Source organism: Panthera uncia, chromosome C2 (genome assembly GCF_023721935.1).
Source record: "Panthera uncia isolate 11264 chromosome C2, Puncia_PCG_1.0, whole genome shotgun sequence".
NCBI lineage: Eukaryota > Metazoa > Chordata > Mammalia > Carnivora > Felidae > Panthera > Panthera uncia.
In genome coordinates, this window is record NC_064810.1 from 129315972 (window position 1) to 129341288 (window position 25317).

General features: G+C 39.2%; 1 protein-coding gene across 2 annotated transcripts in view; it reads right to left on the minus strand.

Annotated features, from left to right (window-relative positions):
- COL6A5 (collagen type VI alpha 5 chain) overlaps positions 1–25317 on the minus strand; it is a 92455-nt gene that overhangs the window by 2709 nt on the left and 64429 nt on the right. The window contains exons 36-39 of one of the 2 annotated variants that reach the window (XM_049628820.1): positions 23069–23277; positions 9391–10080; positions 7946–8042; positions 6950–7194 (exon numbers count right to left, since the gene is read on the minus strand). In XM_049628820.1, the coding sequence (XP_049484777.1) occupies positions 6950–7194; positions 7946–8042; positions 9391–10080; positions 23069–23277 (1241 nt within the window). Of the gene's footprint in view, positions 1–6949; positions 7195–7941; positions 8043–9390; positions 10081–23068; positions 23278–25317 lie in introns of those variants that run through there. The other variant, XM_049628821.1, reaches the window with a different exon arrangement.

The window sequence follows — 25317 nt, forward strand, 5'->3', positions numbered from 1 at the left end:
TAGACTCTTTGCTTTGTTCTCACAGATTTCTCACTTAGAAGCGATGCATCTTTTGGGGCCTCTGGGTGGCTCAGTGAGTTAAGCTTCCGACTTCAGCTCAGGTCATGATATCGCAGTTTGTGAGTTGGAGCCCCGGGTCGGGCTCTGTGCTGACAGCTTGGAGCCTGGAGCCTGCTTCCGATTCTGTGTCTCCCTCTCTCTCTGCCCCTCCCTTGCTCACGCTCTACGCGTCTCTCTCAAAAATAAATAAACATTAAAAAAATAATAAATAAATAAATAAATAAATGAAAGAAGAGATGCATCTTCTGCCAAGAGTTGGGAAATGGAAGAGGCCAGATTACTGAATGAAACTTATCATCACTCCTACCATCCTCCGTTTAGAGTATACCTGAATTCAGAACATCCGAACATGACTTCAAATACCTCTTTTCTAGCAACACGCATTTTCCTTAACAGAAACACATACAAGATGGGAAAGACATGAAGCCTTATGTGGCTTCAAGGAAGCCTATAGATCCAGTATTTTGACTCCTTGTTTGACACCCACCCCCTATCCCATGCCTCCCTAGCAGGGTTTACATCTGGGCAAAGGACATAATCAGATTCAGAATGGCTGAGAAAGGGGCCCCTGGCTGGCTCAGTCAGAAGAACATGTGACTCTTCATCTTGGGGTTGTGAGTTTGAGTCCGACATTGGGTGTAGAGATTACTTAAAAATAAAATCTTTAAAAAGAATGGTTGAGAAATATTCCATTTCTTGTGTGAGGTGTGTGTGTGTGTGTGGGGGGTGGTATTTGTAAAGGGGGGCAGGAAAGGAGGCCCTCCATGATTCCTCAGATAGAGACATTCTCAGTAGAGAGTCCTTTAAGAGTAGTTCTCAGAAACCCATGCGCTGGGAAGTCTTTGTGTGACCCCAGGAGCCCCCAGTATGAAAAACACTGGCCTTGACCAAGCTCCTCATACACAAATAGGAAAGCTGAAGACCAAGGCAATCTGGTGCCCATTTGAGATCGCAAAGCTAGCTGGTGACAGAACCAAAATTAGCATCTGGGTCACCTCATTCCCAGTCTGACATTCTTTCCACCATGACCATCAACTCTAATGCGATTTGTCATCATCACTGTCATTATCATCATCATCAATATCTTAAATAATAGCTAATATGTGTTAAGCTTTCACTCCATACAAAGTGCTGTTCGAAGCACTTTACATTCATATAGCGATCACATTAGCCTATGATGTATGCTCTATTATTATGTCCATTTTACAGAAAGGGAAATGGAAGCTCAGAGAGACAGAATAATGTGCCTAAGATTACATGACTAGTAATTGCAGAAATAGGAGTCAAACCCATGTCCCAATTCAATGATCCCTGGATTCACTCTTTCAACTACTATTTCCCAAAGTGGTTTCTATAAAATATTAGCCCAAAAAGATGCTGTTACAAGATTTTGTGGTCATAGTGGTTTGACTGTAGCCCCTCTCTCAGAATCACAATGAAGATGAACCCATTAAAGGCACTGAGAAGTCCTGCAAAAATGATACCTACTTATCAACGTTTTATAGGAAAATTATTTTTTTCTAATTACCTATTAATGTCTAGTGAGAAGACTCCCATTAAAGAAGACTAATTTAGGCTCAATATCTGTAACAGTAGGTCAATGGTTCTCAAATTCTAGTCTGCATTAGAATCATCTGGAGGGCCCCAACTCCAGAGTTTCTGATTCAACAGGCCCATGGTGGGATCCAAGGATCTGTATTCCCAATGACTTCCTAGATGATGCTGACGTTGCTGGTCATTGCTGGACATTGATATTAGAAAAATAAAGACTAAGAAACAAGCCCTAACTTGGCATAATGGGAAAAGGAATACAGTTACACTTTTTAAAATCCACATTAAAATCTTGTGAATGACTACCCTACGACCCAGCAATTGCACTAGCAGGTATTCATCCAAGGGATACAGGTGTGCTGTTTCAAAGGGGCACATGCACCCCAATGTTTATAGCAGCGCTATTGACAATAGCCAAAGTATGGAAAGAGCCCAAATGGCCATTGATGGATGAATGGATAAAGAAGATGTGGTGTGTGTGTGTGTGTGTGTGTATGAGGAACTTAAGATACAAAACAGATGAACATAAGGGAAGGGAAGCAAAAATGATATAAAACAGGGAGGGGGACAAAACAGAAGAAACTCTTAAATATAGAGAATACACAGTTGTTGGAGGGGTTGTGGGGGGGGATGGGCTAAATGGGTAAGGGATAGGGGGCATTAAGGAATCTACTCCTGAAATCATTGTTGCACCATATGCTAATGAACTTGGATGTAAATTAAACAATAAATAAAACATAAATTAAAAATAAAGTAAAATAAAATCTTGCAAATGTACACTATAATGAGCAAAAAAAAATCTGTGCATTAAGTAGATGGATAAAATTAAAATATCAGAAACAAAATGGGCACATGAAAAGAAAAGCCCATTCTCTTTGGGAAAACAAAGATAAGCATAGCAAAGATAAGCATATAAAGGGTGATTCCTCTTCACAGTGGATTTTTATTTTTAATTGTCCAACATGTTGTCAGACTTAGATCATTCATGCAGGGATAATATTAGCTGACTATGTGCCAAGCACAATGTGTATTCTGACCTTCATATGTATCATCTTCAACCTTTCAACAACCCAAATAAATATTTTATTATCTTTCTTTCATGGATTAACTTTAAGGTGAACTTGTGTTCTATAAACATAATTGTAGAGTATAAATCTTTGTGACAAAATGGTGTGGAATAGGTACTGTGAATATTCTTTGGTATAGACACTTTTAGATATCTATAGCTTCCGTTTTCTTCTCTGTAGAAAAGATACAGGACGACCCAGTGATTTCTAAAGTCATTTCAGTTTCAGATTCTAATCTTCCACGACCCAAGAAAGAAGCCAAACTGACACTGCCTGAAGAGACTCAGACTGATTTCTTGGAGCAGAGCTGGCCAAATGTTACCACATCAGGCTGTTGGCTAGAACTCTCTGAGCGAAATGAATAAAGACATCATCAACTTCTGGATGTAGGATATATAATTAAGTAGAAAAATGAAGAAAACTTCTGGAGGAAAGAAATTATGAAGAATACTAAACAAGAAAGTATTGGTAATGTTCACTTGATAATCCTTTTGAGTCTACCAACCTTATGATTTTCAATAGGAATCTCACCTCAAGATATCTAACAGGACTGAATCAAAGGAGATTTATTGCAGTGTTTTTCAAACTTGTATGCACACTGCAGTTGCCTTTGGAGCTTCAAAAAAATGGATGCCTTGTCTCACTCCCAGAGAAGATGATTTAAGTGATGTGGAATGTGGGCTGGACTATGGAATTGTCAACAAATACCTTGGTCATTATAATGCACAAACTTGGGCAATGCTGATTCATAGGGTTCTTTCCTATGATTACATTGTTAATTATATCCCCTACTGTGGACTGAACTGTGTCCCTCCAAATTCATTTGATGAAGGCCTACACTTTACATGACTGTATTGGGGACAGGGCCTTTAAGGTGGTGACTAAGGGTGAATGCAGTCATAAGGATAGAGATGTGATCTGATAAAAATATCGCCCTTTGAAGAGGAAGTGACACCAGGTCTGTCTTTCCACCATGTGAAAACAAAGCAAGAAAAGGTGGCTGTCTGCCAGCCAGAAAGAGAGCTCTCATCAGGAATCAAATTGGCTGGTGCCCTGATCTTGGACTTCCCAGCCTCAAGAACCGTGAGAAAATAAATTATTGTTGTTTAAGCCCCCTAGTCTATAGCATTTGTTCTGGCAGCCTGAGCTGCCTAAGACATCCCCTCTTACACTCACTCTATTTCGGATCTCATTCCTTCCTCCAGCGTTGGGAAAGCGTACTGAATCAGGAGCTGCCAGACCAGGGTCAAGTCCCAGGAAGTCACTAAACCTCTTTGAGCTTCAGTTTCTCCATCCAAGTATGGGGGGTATTAACTCCTGTCTCTTATACAGGGTTTTGGAGGGAACTCAATGGGACATGTATATGAAATTACCTTGTAGACAGTATGGCTCTGTACATGGGTGAGCTGCAGCTGGTACCTGCCACTTTCTCTCAACCAGCCTCCCTTTCAAATCCCCTCATTGATCTCCCTCTGGGTTTCCTCCTCAGCATGTTCTCTCAGCCATCTGGTCCCACTCATTTGACCTCACCTCCAATTCCCTGGTTCTCCCATCACTGCTCTCCATCAGCCCAAGTCTGCTAGCAACAAATCCTCCTACTTTTCCTTTATTTGAGAAGATCTTTATTTTGCCTTCATTCTGGAAGTCTATGTTCACTGGATAAAAAATTCTGTGTTCAGAGTTCTTTTACTTCAGTACATTAAAGAAAAGGATGTTTCACTGTCTTCTGCCTTCATGGTTTCTGATGAGAAATCTATGATCATTTGAAGAGTTGTTCTCTTTTTTGGTAACATGTAGATTTTCTCTAGCTGCTTCAAGATTTTTCTTATGTTTTGTTTTCAACAGTTAATTATGTGGCTTGAGTGGGTTTTTAAATCTGTAAAGTTTTATATATTTTACTAATTTGGGAATTTTTTGTCCATTATCTCCTCAAATATATTTTTTTCTGAATAAATCTAACTTTCATCTCTTTCTACTTCTAGAATGCCAGTGAAACAAATATTAGGCCTTTTGATATTGTTCTATAAGTCTCCAAGGCTCTGTTAATTTTAAAAACTCTCTTTCAGATTACATAATTAGTCTATCTTCAAGTTTACTGATTCCTTTCTTTGTCATCTTCCTTCTGCTTTGGAGCCCATTCAGTGAGCTTGTTTTTAAATTTCAGACACTGTACATTTTTTTTACTTCTAAAATGTCCTTTTGGTTCCTTTTTTAAATTATTTCTATGTTTCTGCTGAGAATGTTATTTCTGTTCATTTCAAGTTGTTTGCCTTTACTTCATGGAGCATAGTTATCATAGCTGCTAATTTAATGGCTTTGTCTATTGGTTGTCTTTTCCTCTCAGAATTGTTCACATCTCCTGGTCACTGTATGTTGCCTAATTTTGGATTTTGTCCTGAACACTTTAAATATTATGTTGTATAGACTTGAAGTATTGTTATAATTCTCTGTAGAATTGTTTTTTTGTCAGTGGGCAATCAACCTGGTAGGTTCACAATGCAAGTGCTATCTCACCTTCTGTGGGCAGTGGTTCCAACCTCAGTTTAGTGCCCAAAGCCTTCACCATCCTATTCTGGGTCTTTCCATTCGCACACAGCTTAGGTGAGAGCCCAGGGCTTATGCAGCTCCCATAATTAGAATTAGAGGATCCCCTTCTCCAGTTGTCTTGCCTCTGGGGCTACCCCCACATGCTGGCCAACAGGGCCTATCTTCCTAGTTCCTCTGCCCAGAAAAACAGGGTTTCTCTTTAATTTTAGCTAGCTAGTCTTTCACTCAGCTCCGAATTGTGCCCACTTCAGAGCAAAACCATGAGAAGAAAGGGAGGAAATGGGGATTTCTTCCACCAAGTCTGACAAATGAGGGCCCTTTTTCCTAGTTCTTCTGCCCAGAAATATGGGGGTTCTACTGAGTTTTAGCCTCCTGCCCCACTGCCATCACACAGTTCCAGGACTGGGTCTGCCCTGAGCACAAAAACCACAAAAGAAAACAGAAAAGAAAATGGTAAACTCATGCCCCTTCACAATATATCTGCTTTTTGTTACCTTTCAGAGATCTCAGGTGGTTAGTTTTTGTATTTTTTCCATAGTTTTCAGTTGTAGTCAGTGGGAGAGAGGGGTAGTATGGGCTTAGTCCACCTTGACTGGAACTAGATATTTCATTGTATTTATATTTGATTTTTCTTTTCTTACCTTTCTCTCCCCTTTATATATTTTTCTGTATTTCTTCTACTCTCATCACTCTTATTTTCCATCATTTTGCTGATTTTGTTCAATATCTATACATTAGCTATGTTTATAATTATACCCATATCTAATACATATAGTGTAGATGTATATATGAAGTATCCATTTGTACCACATACATATATAGCATTGTACATATATACCGCATACCCATATGGTATTTCATTGCATAATCATACCAAAATTTATTTATCATATCTGCTGTTGGGCTACTACAAAGAATGCTGTTATGAACATTCTAGTACATGACTTCTGGTGAATATATATTTTTCTGTTGTGCATATACATGAGAGCAAAATTGCTGGTCATAGGATATGTAAAGTTTCAGTTTTCACAGATACCAAAGAAGATTTATTTTAAAGTAATTTCCTATACAGTTTTGGTACACGGCAAAATAGCAGCTGAAAACTGCTCTAGAGCCTACTATAGCTTCCTGTTCGTCATCTCCCATGTTTTCTTTAGCTGTAGGTCCAGAACCATCTCCTCACATAGCCTAAGAATCTGCCCTCAGCCTCCAAAGAGATCTCAGAACCACAACAGCCTTGTGCATTCTAGGCACCACGGGGGTTGGGGCTGAGCTAGAAGCCCACATCTCAGAGCAGGCAAGCCCAGGGTGCTATGGGAGATGGCAGACCCTCAAACATTAGAGGCTCATTGTATAGGTCCTCCCCACCCCTACTTTGCACAAGGATGTGGGGATCTGCTTGCCTACCAAGGACCTGTGTGGTCTTTGTTCTCACTCCTCCTGTCTCCATTCCCTGACCCGACACCAAGTATTTACATCGACTTCTAGTTCTGGTTTTGTCAACACCATTGACTCCTTTTTTTTCTTTTTGCCTTTCTGGAGTTTTATCTGGTTTGCCTCCTCATTTGGGGAACCCCCTGCAGCCCCAGATGATAGGGTCCTCTATCTTGTCATCTCCACCTGTCCCAGTGAGTTCTCCTTGCTCATCCTTGCTCATTGTCCACTAGGGGAAAATCCAAACAAAGGTTCTTCAGGGTCTTCGATTCTATTGTACCCAAGGTTACCTTTTTTATCCTGTCGTTTACCATCTGCTAGAGCTGGCATTTCTTCTGCATGTGCCTCTTCCTTATCATTCATCATCAGTTCTCCAGTTGAAAAAAGCATGTATAACTTCTGGATCAAATCAGTAGTGGTCCCAGAACCATTACTAGGATTGTTCCCTAATACAAAGGAATGCTGCTCCTGGGAACCAAATTCATCAACCAGCTCACTGTTTCCTGTCTCTATTTCATACACCCCAGGAATAAGGCTGAGGTGACAGAGAAAAGAGATGAAAAACACATTAGCCAAGCCCCTTGCAGAATTAAATGTAAATACAGGCAGACATATAACAGCAATCAATTTTATGCATGTGATTAGAACAGTCCAAATGCAGTTTATGGATGAAATCTGACTCAGGGACAATTTTTTAATATTCCAAAGAGAAATCAGAATGTTGTGTCAGGGGTTTAGGACTCCAAAGCAATATTATTTTCATGACTGAATGTTTATTGAGTACTTAGGGTTGTACTTTGCAAAATCAAACTTAAAAGAACCCTTCCTACCAGTTTTCATATGGGTTCTGTTTTTTGAATGGCGAATGTTTTTGTTGCTTTGAAATTTTTTCTTTTGTGTTTTTCTTCTGCTCTAAAATTGCTACAGCTAACCTTTGATATTATAAGTTGTCTGTTTTGACAGTACTCAATATTAGTGTGGTGTTATATAAGGTATTGATAAGAGCCTCTGGTTTTTTTCATAAAAGCAACAGAAATGGGAACATGGTTCTTTCTAATATGGTTCACATTCTATGTGCTATGAACCCTAGATCTGTGCAGCCATCACAAACCAGGAGTATCTCAAACGCGTGCGCGCACACACACGCGCACACACACACACACACCCTGCTACATCCGACAGCCAAACTTGCATCCTGAAAACTCAAACACCATTCCTGTCAAGTTATTTTCATTAGGACTGTTTCCAGCTGTAGTATTACCCAAACTGTGATTTTGTCAACTCACAATACAGTGTTTCCTGAGCCAACGGTCTCTGGGTTGGGAGAGGTGATGTTAACACACTTGGCTATCAGATCTGCAGGGGGATATTTGTTGATGGCACCTGGAGAAAGAGTGGCTGGTTAATCTAAATTTTACCCTTCTGTATTCTATCGCCCAAAGTCAGTTCATCTTTTCTCGTGATGTTTTCAAGATCAAATTAATTTTATAAGGGACTCAGCAAAGTAGACACCCTCTGACATTGCAATGCCTCATTGGTAAAGTCAATGAGATACAGCAGTGATTCAGTAAAAAATTCTTAAGCTCTGTGTGCCACAGGCTTGTGATGTGATTCAAGGATATTTCTCAACCCCTTCTAACATCTGTTTCTTTCCCTTTAACAGGAAGATCTCTCCAGAAGACACCTTGAGCTATTGAAATGGTCTGCCCTATTTACCTTGGGGTTGGAAGAAGGCATCATTTTTTTTTTATGCTACTATATATAAATCCTGAATTCCAAGATTCCTAAGGGTTACATGAGCCCTGCGGCTTCGCGAGTGGCGGAAAATCTGCATCTCTGTCATTTCCTGGTAAATTTGCAGGAGCTGCAGATAACTACACAAGGTGGCCTCTGCCTCACCCCTAATCCCAACCCAGGCCAGGATTGGCTTGATGCTACAAGCTCTTGGGTATACTGCTATGCCCATGTCTAAAATTGCAACACATGGACAGAGGCTGGGGCAGTCACTGTCACTATAAAAAGACACCCTTAAGCCCCTGCCTGGCTATGCCTGAGCCAACTGTCTGGGACAGAGGCTCTAGAAGAGATTCCTTCCCATGGCTGAAAAGAATTAAAGTCATAGCCAAAGGTAATTTATAGTGAAAGATAGAACAGAAGTCCTTGGAGTAGATGGAGGGTGGTGGTAGTGAGATATTACTGATTACAGCAGTGTCCTTCCTTAAGGGTATAGGAGCTGAAATGTAGTTTAATGAATAGGAACACGGATGGCTCTGGGGTCAGAATGCCTGGGGCTGAGTCTAGAATTCACCAACTATTAAACTGTGAACTTTTGAGCAATTTATTTAATGTCTCTGAACCTTACTTAGTATGCTCACATGTAAAATGGGGATACTAATACTTTCCTTTGAGGGCTGAACTGAGAATTAAATGATATAATCCATTTAAAGAATTTGGCACATAGTACCAAGTACATATTAAACAGATTAGGGTTAAGAGACACTTTTTACCTATACGGGGATTTTTCTGGCTAAGACTTTGACAGTGCAGCAGTAGAGTTCAAGGTCAGTAAGACCTGATATTTTTCTCTGGTTTTCTCACCCCTACTCCCACCTTAGACTCTACCACTCTCCACTGAAGTAAGGAGTATATTACTATGTCAACTGGTGGATTGTACACAGAGACATCAAATCCATTGCAAAAGCAATAGAAGAGAAAAGGTTTAATGACTTACGTCTGATTAAATGAACAAATGGCTTGACAAACTTGGTGATATAGTTCAAATCTGGCTTGTGGGTTCGGCCAAGCTGGACTAAGTGATGATCCAGTGGGTGGCTGGCTAATTCTTCTAATTCCTTGTCGTTGTATACAGAGCCAAAGGAAAACACAAATATGGAGTAGCCCTGACACTTGGCTCTCAGAGATACATTTCTTAAGACTTCCTTGTCTAAGGGGTTGGTTTCTCCAGCAGATATAACAAAGATAACTTTGTTTTTCCTCAGGTTGGGGGTTCCTACAAAGACATTGTCAATTGTCCACTGCAGGGCATGGCCGATAAAAACATCTCCATTGAGCTGTTGAAAAGAGTCTTGGAGATGATGTTTCATTTGGTATATACTGTTATAAGTAACCAAATCAAATTCCAGGTAGACAGGGCATTCTTCACTGTTGGGCATATAGCCTGGAGGAGAGTAGCTCAGGACTGCCACTCTGTCTCCTAACATGGAGGTCAGTGGGTCTGGGGCAATGTGAAAGTAATCAAGCACTGAGATTAGAAAAGTTTTCACTTCCTGAAACTCCTCATTTCCTATTCTTTGGGAAGAATCTATGAGGAAAGCCACATCCATGTAATATTCTTGAAGAGAGGTATCTCCAGGTTCATAAGTAAGACCTGGTTCTTCTTTTCTGCCATGGTTTTCATGTCCTGCAATAGAATAGCTCAAGTCATTCTTTTTAGTAGAAGGCTAAACTTGGAGCTCCTAGCCAAGGATGGCCAATACACATCATGGGATTTTTGCCATGCTTCATTCCCACACCCATGGCAGACATCATTAATCAATTACAGTACTTGTTCTCAGATGCATTTTCCACACATTGCATGGGAAACCACTGGGCATTCAACAGGGGCCGTCATGTGAAAAGAAACGTTTGCTAGCCCATCTCAGATCTCTGTCAAAAAGATCTTTGACTGATCCTCTAGCTATTTTCATATCCAAGATGAAAAACATATAACTATTTTTAGTGCACTCTACATGATCACAAAATTTGCATGAGATCTAATTATTACGCAGTGACCCTTAAACTATATATGTCAAAATCACATTTACTGATGTCACAAACACTTGGACCATTAGATACATGTTCAAAATATGCGCCATAGTGTGATGTCATGAGAGCAAGTATAAATGCTGATTTTAGAATCCAAACTCTTTGTAAGACATTAAATACTCTAAGATGTTGGTTAAGTGCCAGTCTACAGTTTATTGGCCCATGACAAAATAAGGAGCTCGCGCCATGTTGTAAGTCATCTAATTACTAAGTATACTGTTTAGTTCAGCCGACTCCTTCTTTTTTTTTTTTTTTTTTTTTTGTAGCAAGACTTTCTCAATGGAGAAACAGTGCCTTGATTTATATTCTGATGCTAATGTCTTATCTTGCTGCAGATCAGCACTTCAAGAAGCACTGATCTAAGCCTAAGGGATCATAAAACCACGTCTACAACCATGGGATAGTGGCTGGTTGGTGAAGCCACAATAGGAAATCCCAGCTTAGAAAGACAGAAAGTAGGTAGCCAATATTCTTTTTACCATGAAAGAAGTGTGTCTATGAACCTAATCAAGCAAGAAGTAGATTTCTAACAGGCAAAAATTTATTGATCCCCATTTGTGCTCAACTGCATTGTTAAAGCTTTCTATTTATTACTTTATTTACTCCTCACAACAATCCTCGCAAATGAATCAATTAACCTGTATTAATGTCATAAAAACTTGATAATAGAAATAGAATGCAAAAACCACCATGATAGATAATGTTATTAACAGGGCAAAGGCTCCATTAGATGTTTATATGTTCAAATAACTGAATTGCTGGGGTAAGCTACACATTACCTTTTTATCTATTGTTGGATTTTTTTGACAAATAAAAATTATACATAAATGGTAAGGTTTATAATGTGGTATTTTAATAACACTATACCTTGTGTAATGATTACAACAATCAAGTTAATATTATTGGATTTGATTTACTTAAAATTTTGTTTTGAATTTTACATCTATGTTTATGAGGAATATTGGCATGTACTTTCATTTTCACATAATGCCTTTGTCTGGTTTTGCTATCATGGTAATCTGGCCTCAAAGAATGAGCTGGAAAAGAATTTCTCCCTCTTTAATTTTCTGTAAGAGTTTGTGTAGAATTAGTATTATTTCTTTCGTAAACGTTTTGTTGAATTTACCAGTGAAGTTATTTTGGCTTCTATATGGGAAATTTTGAACTACAAATCAATTTCTTTAATAGGTTTAGGGCTACTTAGATTACTTCTTGAATGAGCTCTGGTAATTTGTGAAAATCGCAAGAAATCAATCTGTCTATTTCACCTAAGCTACTTTAGAGGCAAAATATTATTTATCATATTCTCTGACTATCCTTTTAATATGTGTAGACTATGTTTACTCTCTCATTCCTGATTTAATAGTGTCTTTTCTTTTTTCCTGGTCAGTTTATCATTTTCTTAAAAAATTTTTAATGTTTGTTTATTTTTGAGAGAGAAACAGAGCACGAGTGGGGAAGGGCAAAGAGAGAGGGAGACACAGAATCTGAAGCAGGCTCCAGGCTCTGAGCCGTCAGCAAAGCTGACAGTCACCCAATTTTATTGACGTTCTCAAAGAAACACCTTTTTGGTTTCACTGATTTTCTCTTTTCTATTTCATTGAGTTCCACTTTAATTTTATTACTTCCTTTTTTCTTCTGCTTACCCTGGGTTCTTTCTTTGCTGATTTCTTGAGGTGAAATTTGAAGTCATTGTTCTGAAAACTTTCTTCTTTACCAATGTAAGTATTTAATGCTATAGATGATCTTGTAAGTATTGTGTTAGTGGAATCTCACAAATTCTGGTATATTGTGATTTTATTTTCACTCATTTCAAAATACTTTCTAATTTCCTTTCTGATTTCTTCTTTGATCATGGATTATTTAGAAGTGTTTCACTTAGTTTCCAAACACTTGAGGATTTTTTGAAGATCTTTCTGCCACTGATTTTTAATTTAATTCTGTTTTGGCCAGATAATATATTTGGCATGACTTCAATCTCTTAAACTTTTGAGAATTGCTTTATGGCCCACAATACGGACTATCTTGGTGAGTGTTTCATGTGTATTGAAAAGAATGTGAATTTTGTTGTTGTCTGGAGTATTCTATTAATATCCATTAGGTGAGGTTAGTTACTAAGGTTGCTCAAGACTACTGTATCCCTGCTGATATTCCTACCAATTATTGAGAAAGGGTATTGAAACTCTGATGTTCTTTTCACTTTTAAAAAATCTTTTCTCTCCTTTAGTTTTATTTTGGATAATTTCTATTGCCATGTCTTTAAGTTTATTGATATTTTTTTTTTTACCAAATCTGATTTGCTATTAATCCCATCCAGTGTATTGCTCATCCTAGACATTGCAACTTTTTATCTCTACATATTCTATTTGAATCTTTTTCTTATATCTTGCACATCTCTACTTAACTTTTTCACATATGGAATATAGTTATAATAACTATTTTGATATCTTTGCTAATTCTAATATCTGTGTCAGTTCCACTTCGTTTTAAGAGTGATTATGTTCTTGATTATGGTCATGCCTTTCATGCTTCTTTTTGTGCCAGATATTGTGAAATGCTCCTTTTTTTGATATGGAATACTTTTGTTTTCCTATAAATATTAATGTTACATGAAAACGGTTTGATCCTTTTGGGTCGTGCTATTATGATTTAGGTGGCAAATCTAGAGCAGTGCTTAATTTAAAGCTAATTACTCCCCACTACTGAGACAAGACCTCCCTGAGTTTTCTCCCCTAATACTCTATGAATTATGAGTTTTTCTAGGCTTGCTGGCAGGAAAAAGCATTGTTCCTGGCCCTCTGTGAACAACTGGCACTATTCTGTAATCTTTTCTGATGGTTCTTCCCCCAGGCTTAGGGCATTTCTTCATATGCATGTACCGTCACCATTCTGCTGAATAATTAAGGGGACCCTCTGCAGATCTCTGGAATTCTCTCTCTTTGAAGCTCTCTCCTCTCTGGTATTCTGTCCTGGGAACTCTTACCATTTTGGTCTCCCTGGGTTCTCAGCTCTGCCTCCTCATCTCTAGGAGTGCATTTGGGCTCCACTTGAATTCCTCCTTTCTGCACCATGGCAGTAAGCTGGAGCATAGGGTTTACCTCATTTGTTTCTGCCTCTCAGGGATCAATCTTTTAATTCCTGATGTCTAGTGTCCTGAAAACTATTGGGGTGTGTGTGTGTGTGTGTGTGTGTAGAGATATAAATATAAATATAAATATAAATATAAATATAAATATAAATATAAATATAAATATAAATATAAAGTATATATACATATATATATATATAAAATAGATAAGAACTGGCCATTTTGTTTGAGATGTTCCTATGTTCTCTTCCTTTTCACAAAAGGACTAAGAATTCATCATTTTTATACCAGATTCTTCCTTTATCAATACACTTGTAGTAACTGAATAGGATTTTGTATTTCACAAGTATGTATAAAACTTGTGGGCCTCCCATTCCCCACCAGGAACCTAGTTTTAAATTCTTCTTAGAATTTTTTATCAAGATAAAGGTCTCTAATGAAACTATTAAAGTGTAGACAAAAGCATTTATTTTATATTCTTCCTCGCTGTGACTGCTATGTAGCACACTTTAGCCCTAAAACATCACCACCAAAAACGCTTCTAGAGTTCTTGGCTATAGTGGATTAGCAACTGTGAAGGTCAGTTAAATAGTCATTTCTGTCATGTTGAAGTTTACCATCCTGGAGTTAAATAACCACCACCTGCTCTGTCATCAGTATCTCTGTTTTCCAACTAAAGCATTCTGGCTTCCTTATAAAGGTCAATCAACACACTTTATCAAAGCACGAGGAAAAGTATTTCACAAATGTTTTGACAGAGGAAGAGGGCTGACTTATGTTAGTGAAATATTTTTTCACACGTGAAATATTTTTTCACACGTGCTCATATCAAAAAGATTACTGTTTTTTCCAATTTTCTCTTTATAACTGAACAAAATCTCAATCCTTTTCCAAAGTACCCAGCAGCATTAATTTCTAATGGGGTGTATTTTCACCTACAAAATCGATAAAAATAGGCTGTCTTTCTAAAAATTTTTTTTATGTTTATTCATTTTTGAAAGACAGAGAGAGACAGAGCACAAGCAGGGGTGGGGTGGAGAGAGAAGGGGACACAGAATCAGAAGCAGGCTCCAGGCTCTGAGCTGTCAGCACAGAGCCTGACGCGGAATTCGAGCTCACGAACCATGAGATCATGACCTGAGCCGAAGTCTGATGCTCAACTGACTGAGCCACCCAGGCGCCCCTAGGCTCTCTTTCTATTTACAGGAATAGCATGAGACTCAAGAAGCTCAAAGTGGATGCTTACGGTTAGAAAACTCTAAATTTGTCAAACATAAAGAATGATTTTTCTACTTTGAGTTTAAATTTATTTTACTTAGGGAGAGTGAGCCTTCAAAAATATTTTCCCTCAAGAAAACCTGGCAGGAGTGTGGATACAATATACCCAGAGCTCATGGCAATGCTGTGTATTTTCTGGAAATGTCAAGAAGCCAAATTCCCATCTTCAAGTCTATGGAAGAATTTCCTCAGAATGGCAGAAGAGGAAGGGCTGGCTCACTTTATTGTGGAGGAGGCTTGGAAGGAATGAAGGATCCAGTTAGGTTTCCAGGGAAGCGCCCCCAGAGATTAGCCTAACTCTGGCCAACATGTAAGCCATAACACCATATGTGCTCCAGTAACTTTAGGGAGAAGTGGGGGTGGAAAGGGAATTCAGAGAGAAGGGAGAAAATTCAGGACCTGCGCCATTTGGAATGGGATTAAGTATGCTGTGAAGTAGCTATACTGCTTTTCATGGCCTTCGTGAGAAACCTCAGGATATGCATGAGTTATCCAGTGATCTGGCCCTCTGTCCAGGGGACAAAATGAGCCATATGTTCTCCACAGGCAAGCCACATGTACAACTGAGACTACCTTATGTGCATATTTCTGTCCACATGAGCTGTGGCTGAGAGGTTCAAGTTAACCTTGTTTTGTCAGACTTCCCAGGAGGTTAGCAATGTGTTCTTTGCTGCTTTCCCACCTTCTGAGTATTTAATTGAGCGTTCAGTTCACTTTAGGTCTTGTGCTCAGCTCTACGCATGCCTTCTCTCATTTAACCTTCCACAAGGCACTATGAGGGTAGAATTATCATTATTCCCTTTCTGCAGATGAGCAAGCGGAGGCTTGGAGCGAGTAAATGACTTGGCCAAGAAATGACAGCCTCTAAGGGGAAGAGGCAGGATTTGAGCCCCACTCATGTAACTCCTTCAGAACTGGTCATCAGACATAAGAACACTGCAGACACATTAAGGGACACATGAACCACCTCGCTAAAGGCCCTGGGACCTGATCTGAAGAATGAGGTTCTCGGTCAACTGCTATTCCTTCTGACTGAAGCCACTAGAGAAAGTTTTCTTCCAAAAGTAGGCAACTAGATGAATTAAATAAAATTTGCAATTTTGTCTTCTCTAGGTATCATACGACAGTGGTTATGAGTAGAACCTTTGCGGTTTGAGTCCTGTCTCTGCCATTTGTTACCTCTGTGACCCTCTGTATCTCAGTTTCATTACTTAAAAACAGTAATAATAAACCATAACCTTATAAGGTTTTTTAGAGAATTAGATAAAGCTTGTACTGTGCCTAACATATCCCGAATACTCCACAAATACAATTTTTAGAGGGAAATAAACAAATGGAAAAGTCCCAGACATCTGAAAATCCTTCCCATGTTACTATATTTCACAAATCAGAATTTCCATAAGAAAACATGCATAGTCAACTAGTGTTAGTGGAACACAGCTTGCACATGCGTACATATGTGTGCTCTCAGAAATGAGAACACAATACATTCTGTTGTGTTTATGAATGCTTAACTATGGAGGAGTTGGCAATAATTTATGTACCTTTCCATTTAAAAATGCCACCCCTTGGGGTGCCTGGGTGGCTCAGTCAGTTAAGCATCCAACTTCGGCTCAGGTCATGATCTCATGGTTCGTGTGTTCGAGTCCCATGTCGGGTTCTGTGCTGACAGCTCGGAGCCTGGAGCCTGCTTCGGATTCTGTGTCTTCCTCTCTCTCCAACCCTCCCCTGCTCGCACTCTGTCTCTCCCTCTCAAAAATAAATAAGCATTAAAAAAAATGTAAAAAAACAGGTGCCACCCCTGGCCTGTCCTCCCTCCTGTCTGCTGAGGTCACTGGCCAAGCTCTAAGCTGGGGAAGCAAGGGAGGGAGGCTCAAGAGTATGTGTGACTATGTGTCATGATTTTACACCAAAGAAAAAACCAGACACATTAAAAATTCTCTTGTTTTGTTGTATGAGGTCCTCTCTTCCCCATCTGCCTGAATAAGTAGAAGGGATGGTCTTAAAATAGATTTCATCCTTTGCCCCCAAAGACTTAGAATAAATACCTTTCTTGGTGTAGACTCTTCTAGGTGGCACTTAGTCTGAAAGACTCACTCTTGCTGTCGCTTCATGCTCTGAAACAATAGTCTGCAGAAGGTACCAGCATACTGAGAAAAAGTGATGCGTGCCTTAGGAATTATTTAGACCCAAACCACCCAGATCTGGCATTTTAGTCTTCATGGTGTTATTCTGCGCTCTGGCCTCTGAATGAGTTTATAAACAGTTTATGAAATCAATTTATTCTGGCCTGAGTGCCTCTGGATGAGTTTATAAGTAGGAATTTTTTTAAATAAAATTAAAATTTTAAAATAAAATGGCACTACCAAAATGACTTAGAAATAAGTCTCCCAAATGATGATGTGATTGAACTTCTTCTCAAATTTGGCAACTGGATATATTTCTTCATCTGTAAATGCAGACAATGCCATCGGCAAGCAACAGGGAACACACCGATAAAAGTAAGTGGGCATGGGTTTGAATCCTGGCCCTACCACTTAAAGCTCTGTGGCTTGGCTTGAAGTTCTTAACTTTTGCATGTTAAATATCCTCATCTGTAAAGCACACAATGTAATAATAATAAAAATGATAGGCTTTTTGGTACAGATTAAATGAAATCATGTATGTAATGTGCTTAGCATTGTGCCTGGCACACAGTTGCGCTAAGTAAGCAGTAGCTTCTGTGGTTATGGTTATTCCTCACGCATTATTCAATCGTCAAGTGAGAGAGTGCCCACAGTGCTTTGAGAATCGTACTGCATGGAATAACCCAAGCATCCCATTTGCACTTTTAATCAAACTGAATACTTTCTGACCACAAGTATCCTTGAAGACCACAAGCTCCTTGAAGACGGGGCCTCTGAGTCTTTAAAACAAAACAAAACAAAAGCTCTCTAACCCCCCCAAAGAGACTAGCTCAGGGCTTAACTCAGAACAGGAGCCAAATACATGTTTGCTCCATGAAAGGCCATCTGAGTAATCATATAAGCATAAATGCTTAGTGCTTTCATATAGTTAAGCCCTCAGCGGGGGCTGTCACTATCACCTCCACCCCCATCACCTCCCCACCAATACCAGTATCACCGTCCTGACCATCACCACCCAAGTCTCATACCCTTACCTCCATCTCTGCCATCAACAATGTCACTGTCGCCAACATCCCCACTACACACCTCTACCCCACCAGCAGCAACAGCTAACATCTTCACCGCCACTGCCTTCACCTCTACCGCCACCATCTCTATGGTGGAGATGCCAACACCATTTCTACCACCACCACCGTCACTATGACCCAATTACTACTCCAAGCAGCCACGTTTTATTCCTTAAGAAAGAGTCCACATAAAAAAATGTCAGTCGTGCTCTAGAGCATTACTTTATCACTTGCAGTAAATAATTGCTTGAGATATACAGAAGCAACCGTCATGTGCATCTGAATTCAAAAAGTCCACACACCTTGAACCATCAGTTCACATCAGTTTTGCCCACCTGCAAAACCTTCAAGGAAGACAACCAAAACTGGTCATCTTAATGTCTTAAGCGGATCAGGAAACTCAGTTGATTCCCCCAAAGAACATCAAGATGGGTGAGACTTCCTAAAGAGTTCATGAAACATTAAAATTCAGGGGCTCCTGGGTGGCTCAGTTGGTTAAGTGTCATATTCTCGATTTCAGCCCAGGTCATGATCTCACGGTTCATGGGATTGAGCCTTTATCGGGCTCCACGCTGACAGTTGCAGAGCCTGCTTGGGATGCTCTCTCTCCCTCTCTCTCTCTCTGCCCCTCTCCTCATTCGCACATGCTCTCTCCCACTCTCTCTCAAACAAACATTTAAAAAAATAAAATAAAATTCAGGTATGACCACAATTTTATCACTGACCTCCTTTTTAGAATGTACACTGATATGAAAGTAGGACACTCCACTGGTGTTCCATAGGGGACTCAGAAGCCAATTCTGCTGCATTTAATTCCAGCACAGATTTAAATTTAGCAGAAGTCAAGATAACATATTCAAGTTCAGTACATGACAGCAAAAATTAGAAGGTAAGTGTTCAACAAGAGATAAATAAATTCACTCATTGAAAGCAACATTATGAGGATACAGAAAAACCAGTGTGAAGCCTGCGGCAATATGTAAAACATATGACATATTACATGGAAAACAGAATATCCAATTGAATGAAACTATGTAAACCTATATGCTATGGAAAAACCAAAGAATATATTCTGCACTACAAATAGCTGCTTACTAAATTATTTGAGGTTCTCAACATTCAAATTTTGTACGTTTATAATTTTTAAAAAATCAGCAGAATTTTGAGAGTCTAAGAGTGTAGGGATTGTGAGTCCCTATTTTGAATCTTCCCGAATGACCTTGGGAGTACGAAGTTTCTTCTAAAACAGGGTTTCTCCCACTATTGACAGTTTGACTGGATAATTCTTTGTTGGGAGGGGGAATTCTGGGCATTGTAGGATGTTTAGCAACATCCATGGCCTCTACCCATTAGATGTTAGTAGCACTCTCCAGTTGTGACAACAAAAATCATCTCCAGACATTGCAGTAAGTCTCCTGGGGCAGGTAGAGCGCAATTGCCCTTAGGTGAATTTGCAAGAGGTCATCACTAAATACCTTTTCAGCTCTAATACCCTGTGACTGAGTCGAAGTCAAAAGACATATTGGCTTAAAAAAAAAAAGAAAAAAAAGCTGATTTGTAGATTGGAAACAGATTAAAGTTAGAAAAATAAAAAATGTAAAACAAAGACTGCAAAATCCCTTAAGCGCGATACCAGATTAGCTGAAAGGGAGAAGTGTTGCTTCTCATCACCAGATGAAATTCATTGAAAAGAACATCAGTTGAAGTTATCCTATGGCCTGAGACCCCTTAAAGCTATGAGCGAACCCTAGGCCGAATTTGGGTTAATATTTAATGTTTCATTACAAATTATCCTGTCCTTTAATCTTGAAAGTAGACTGACTGTATCTTAAACATTGGTCAACAGAGCATACTTGATGAAAGTGCTATGCTTACCAGTGGGTCAACACTCGCAAGATGCTTAGAATTAAACCACCCATTTTTCATTACATAATTCCAAAGAACTCATGTATTTCATTGGCACACAATTAGGAAGGACTGAATTTTCCAAAGAATTTTTATATGGCAGATGTTGTGGTCAAAATGCATGATATTATCTCTACATTATCTCTATATATTTAGATCTTAAAAAGCGTTTTTGTTAGATGTTAGACGGAGAGAGGGAGGGATGACTGTTCAGTGGTCTTAGATGAATAAAATAAAACCGTAACGCAGTTCACCTGGAATCCTTCGGAAACGGGACTCCCACTTCTGTTCTGTGACACTACTAGACATTCAATTGCTTTCGGCTCCATTGAGAACGTAAAGCAAATCCGGGACCCCAAAGTGGTAGGGTAAGCAGTAGTTCTGAAGATACAACCTGTGTAAGAGTCTCCTGTGCTGCTGGTGAAAACTCAGATTGCTGAACCCAGCCCCAGAGTTTCTGACTTAGTGGGTCTGGGATGAATGCTGAGAAGCTGCATTTCTAACGAGTTTCCAGGGGCTGCTCATGCTGCTGGTTTAGGGACCACCCTTTGAGAATCCCTGGGATAGTGGATCTCAAACTTGAGGACATACCAAAATCATCAGTGGTTTTCAAGCCCGTAGCCCTTCTTCGCCACTCAAACCCCTAAATATAAAGCAGTCGTTCTGAGGAGGGTTTAGCAATCTGTGTTTAGGAAGGACTTACAGGTGATTCTGATACGGACTGTTCTTTAGCTGCTGATAAGGACTGGAGAGGGCCAGGAAAGGTGATGGAATTGAAGGCAAACTTGGAAATCAGAGCAGGTGGTAAGAAGCAAAGGGATGGGCACAGGTAGAGAGATGGTGATTATGCTTCCTGTGAAAGATACACAACTCACTGCCAGTGCACGGGACTCTGGAAACTATACATTTCTTAAACAGTTCAGATTCCCACTTTCCCCCAAGACTCTCAGTTCAAGAGCAGGAAAATCAGCCATCAGCATCACATTACAAATGAGTAATAAGCACAGCATATGGAGGTGCTTATGCAAGTTATCAACCTTTCCTTTGTGCCATACATCTGAAACTAATCAAAGCTCATCTCTTAGCAACTGAATACAGTATCTGAACCACAATGTACTTTCCGGGGACAGCACATTATATACAGAGTTCTCAGCAGGTTTTTGCAACTGGCTAAAGATGATGAAAGAAAGAGAAGGAGGGAAGGAGGGAGGGAGGAAGAAAGGAAGGAAAGAGAAGGAAGGAAAGGGAAGAAAAGAAAGGGAAGGAAGGAAGGAATGAAGGAAGGGAGGGAGGAAGGGAAAAAAAGAAAATAGCACAAAGTCCCTAGACAACAATTATGATCTGAAACTCAGACTTATTTTAAAGGTTAAAATATATATATTATCCTTAGGTCTGACACTCACACTGTTTGCAGGCACCACAACATGACAATATCCTCCACAGAGCTCCCAATACACTTCAACCCATTCCAGGAGAAATGAAGTGGGGAGGGGCAACTAACAATCTACATTTTTTCCTACTAGAGCCATGTACAATTGTTTGTTCAGCCAAAATGGACCTTCCGCTGGCTACAAGTATCTCAGTTCTCCAACATCTGGAAAACCAAATGAAAAGTCTTTCTAATATTACTGAACAATGGTTGTTAAAAATGGCAACAGGCGCGCCTGGGTGACTTAGTCGGTTAGGCATCCGACTTTGGCTCAGGTCATGATCTCACAGTTCATGGGTTCGAGCCCCGCATCAGACTCTGTGCTGACAGCTAGGGCCTGGAGCCTGCTTTAGATTTGTTCTCTCTCTCTCTCTCTCTATCTGCCCCTCCCCTGCTCATACTCTGTCTCTTTCTCAAAAATAAATAAACATTTTAAAAAATGGCAACAAGGAGTTTCTTTTTCTTCTTTTCTTAAATATCCAGTCATATCTGTCTTTTCCTGAAAAGATTCACATTTCTGAGTTCTTAGACTTTAGAATGCTTACCTCTAATGAAACAATCACAATTGACAGTTTGGTATTCTAACCCTGTCAAACAACTTATTTTTTTTTCTTTTTCTTCTTTTTAAACCAAACCATCATAAATTCCTATACCATATCATTGAAATGAACACCCAAAATTAGCTATATCCATTAAAAAGAAGTATTCTATTCTCTTGCTTGAGCTATGTCTATAGGATAATAAAAATTGTTTAAAAATAGACAATTGAATGTCATGATGCCACAGCATTACACACATTTGGTTTTACTGCATTACCTCTTTTTTTAAGCCTTATGTTTCAACTAATGATTGACCTTTTTATTCTTAATTCTAGCTTCAAAAGGGAAAGTTCAGTTGCTTTTGCGATAAATTCAAATATTTATATTTCATAAGGAGGGGGACAATTCATCTAAGGAAATCACTGAGAATGAGTATGATTCATTCTTAGGAATAAGTGGCACGAAATTGGCCCCTTTTTCTATTAAACTTGTGCAGTCTAACAACATACATGATACTTAGGACATAATGCTTGAAATGCGAGCATGCTGGCCAAAGGAGCATTTTGGAAGCCCGTAGGTGTACAGCTGAAATGGTTGAAGTCTGTTTAGAACGTCACCCTTTTCAGTGAAAACACAGACAAAAGTCCTCTGTGTCTGATTGGTTTGAAACTATTAAACCTGCCGGAAGAGAACGGTTTCTTGCTTTGCCATTCAGAGTAGGCCGCGGGGACGTCTGTGCTCTGTCTTTTCCAAGTACCTCCGACATAACATACCTTCTCATGCAATTGCAATGTCTGAGGCCCTGGCCCGGCCAACTTTTAAAGTGATTTCAATCCTTCCTTTGCTCCAATGTTCTCTGTATTTTTTCCTTCTACTACGTCACACTAACCTGTTAAGCTGTGGAGGCTAGAGAAATCTCAAGTTAGGTGAGAATATCAGGGACATTTCTTAGAGCTTATATCAGTGATCTCCTCAGTGGTGCCTGTTGCCGTCTAAATCTTCATTTTCAATAAAAGCTGTTGCAGCTACTATGTTGAACTCGAGAAAAGCTGCTTTAGATAACACGATTCATTTTACTTGATTCTCTGCTAGTGTTAAAAGATGAGGACCCCGTCATTTAAAAATGTCCATCATCACTTTTCATTTCCTTACCAGAAGTGAAACTTGCAATTTCTTCAGAATCCTGACCTTTTTCATATTTAATCGTTAATTCTTGTGGCATCAGCATGTGGCTTGGGATGTAAACCAAGTGGTCACTTCCACTGTCCTCCAACACAAAGGATGAGTCTCTCCCAGCACTTAATTCCTGGCCAGGGAAGCTGTTCTCTCCCGAAGAAACCTCATGTGGCTCAGGAGTAAATCTAGCAGATAAAATGGAAAGCTTTAGGTGAATCTCCACAGCTTTGGGAATGCAAATAAGATTTCCTAACAATGTGATATATTACTTAACCATTTCTTAAAAGAAATACAGATTAGATAAAAATCTAAATGCATTTCAATACAATTATTAAGATTTTCTTATTTTTAAAAAGTATAAACTGACAAATAAAAATTCCCATTTATCCTTCCTTTTCCCCCATCTGCTTATTGCCTAATAACCATTACTTTGGAATAAACCAAGTCTGATTGGTGACAGAGTTTTAGATAAATGACAAGAACCTCTATCATAGGTTATTTGGAACCACCATAATCCCTCATATTGATATCAATCCCCATAGAAAATACAGAAAATAGTAATTTACCAAAAACTGTTCTGAGAAGAATAAGACTGTACAAAACTTACCTCATTGACATCATAGCTCTTAAAATGGTATTACATTTATAGTCTTAGGAGTTTAAGAATTCTTTATAACTTGGTAACACTGTGTTTTGTTTAGATGATGACAGAAAACACATTCAATACAAGTTGATTTTTACTTTTATTCTATTTAGGCACCTTTTTGCAATTTCAATGTCCATGTTCACATCTGTGTTTGCTACTAATATTCAGCACCCAGGAGTATTATTGCCTTAACTGTTGAGAGTTAATGAGGAAAGGGAAAAAAGTCAGATACGACACATGAATAATACGTTCACCCCAAGTGAAAGCCAAATGATATCATGACACACAATATGCATAATTCTGCAACAGTACCAGGTAAGGACAAGGGGTGAGGAATTAAGACATCATGCAACAGAGTAGACAAGCTGAAAGCAGACGTACCTCTGCAACATGCATCATATTTTACATTCGTTTATCAATATGTACTGTATTTTTTTTAGTTTTCAGGAATTTTATTTTGGCAAAGCAGAATCATCCGCTATCTTAAATTAGTGTTTTAAATTTGTGTTTTGCTGGGTTTGCTTGGATGTGATGCACATTTTTTTTAGTCTGATAGTGGCACAAGAACTGTAAACATAGCATTTAGGTTTACATGTTCGAGTAACATTATAATATTTTGTCTGCAGTTCTGTAAGAATGGATTTGCCCTTAAGTGAACTCATGACTTATCCAATGTAGGGAAATACTGCTTCACGTGACATCAGTGCCATATTATTCTTCACGTGTTGGCTGCTGGACACTTTCTTGCTAAACTACCAAGTAAATGCAATCTGACATTATAGGAATACGTACTTGCATGAGTTCTGAGAATGCTTCGTCTTGCTGTTTTGCTTCTGGATGTGTGTAAGAGACCTTATCTGTTCTGAGAAGCTCTTTGCTTAATTGCAATCTGAGAGGAAGGAGTAATTATGGGCTTAAATCTAGGCTTTTGCAAGGCTGCAGTCAGGGATCCGAGCTTGGGGAAGTAAAGAGAGAAGTACAGAGAAACCAAAAGGGCTACTCATTCTGTTTGAGGTTCAAGATTCATTCTAATTATTTACATTGTTATTTAGGATATGACTTTAAGAAAAAATACTTACATGTGCACTTTAAGAAAAAATACTTACATGTGCAATTACGGTGTGGGGTCTTTTATGCTATCTTTTGGGGTATGAAACAATGAATCATATGCAACCCCAGACTTCGGTGAGACATGACATTGGGATATACTCTAATAAGTGCCTCCACAGCGTAAGGTGTAAGAAGGTACAAGAAAGTAAGGACTTTGAAAGTAAAAATGGGCTTCAAAGAGGAGACAGCTTCATCAGGGCCACGGTTGATGGGTAAGATCTCACTGGTAGCAACAGAGTTCCAGGTGGTGTGACCAGAAACCCAGGAGGGTGAAGCAACGGTTCACACAAGGCAGACAAGACTCCAGTGTGGCCAGAACTTAGTGCTGACGGTGTGGAGAGAGGAGAAGGGAGGCCAAGGTGGTTGAGCCGAAACTGTGGGTTCTATTCTGGGGAACATTTCAATGTGGGAATTTCTCAGGAAACCATGAATTGAAAGACAAATTTGTAATAAAGCCCATGAGGATGTT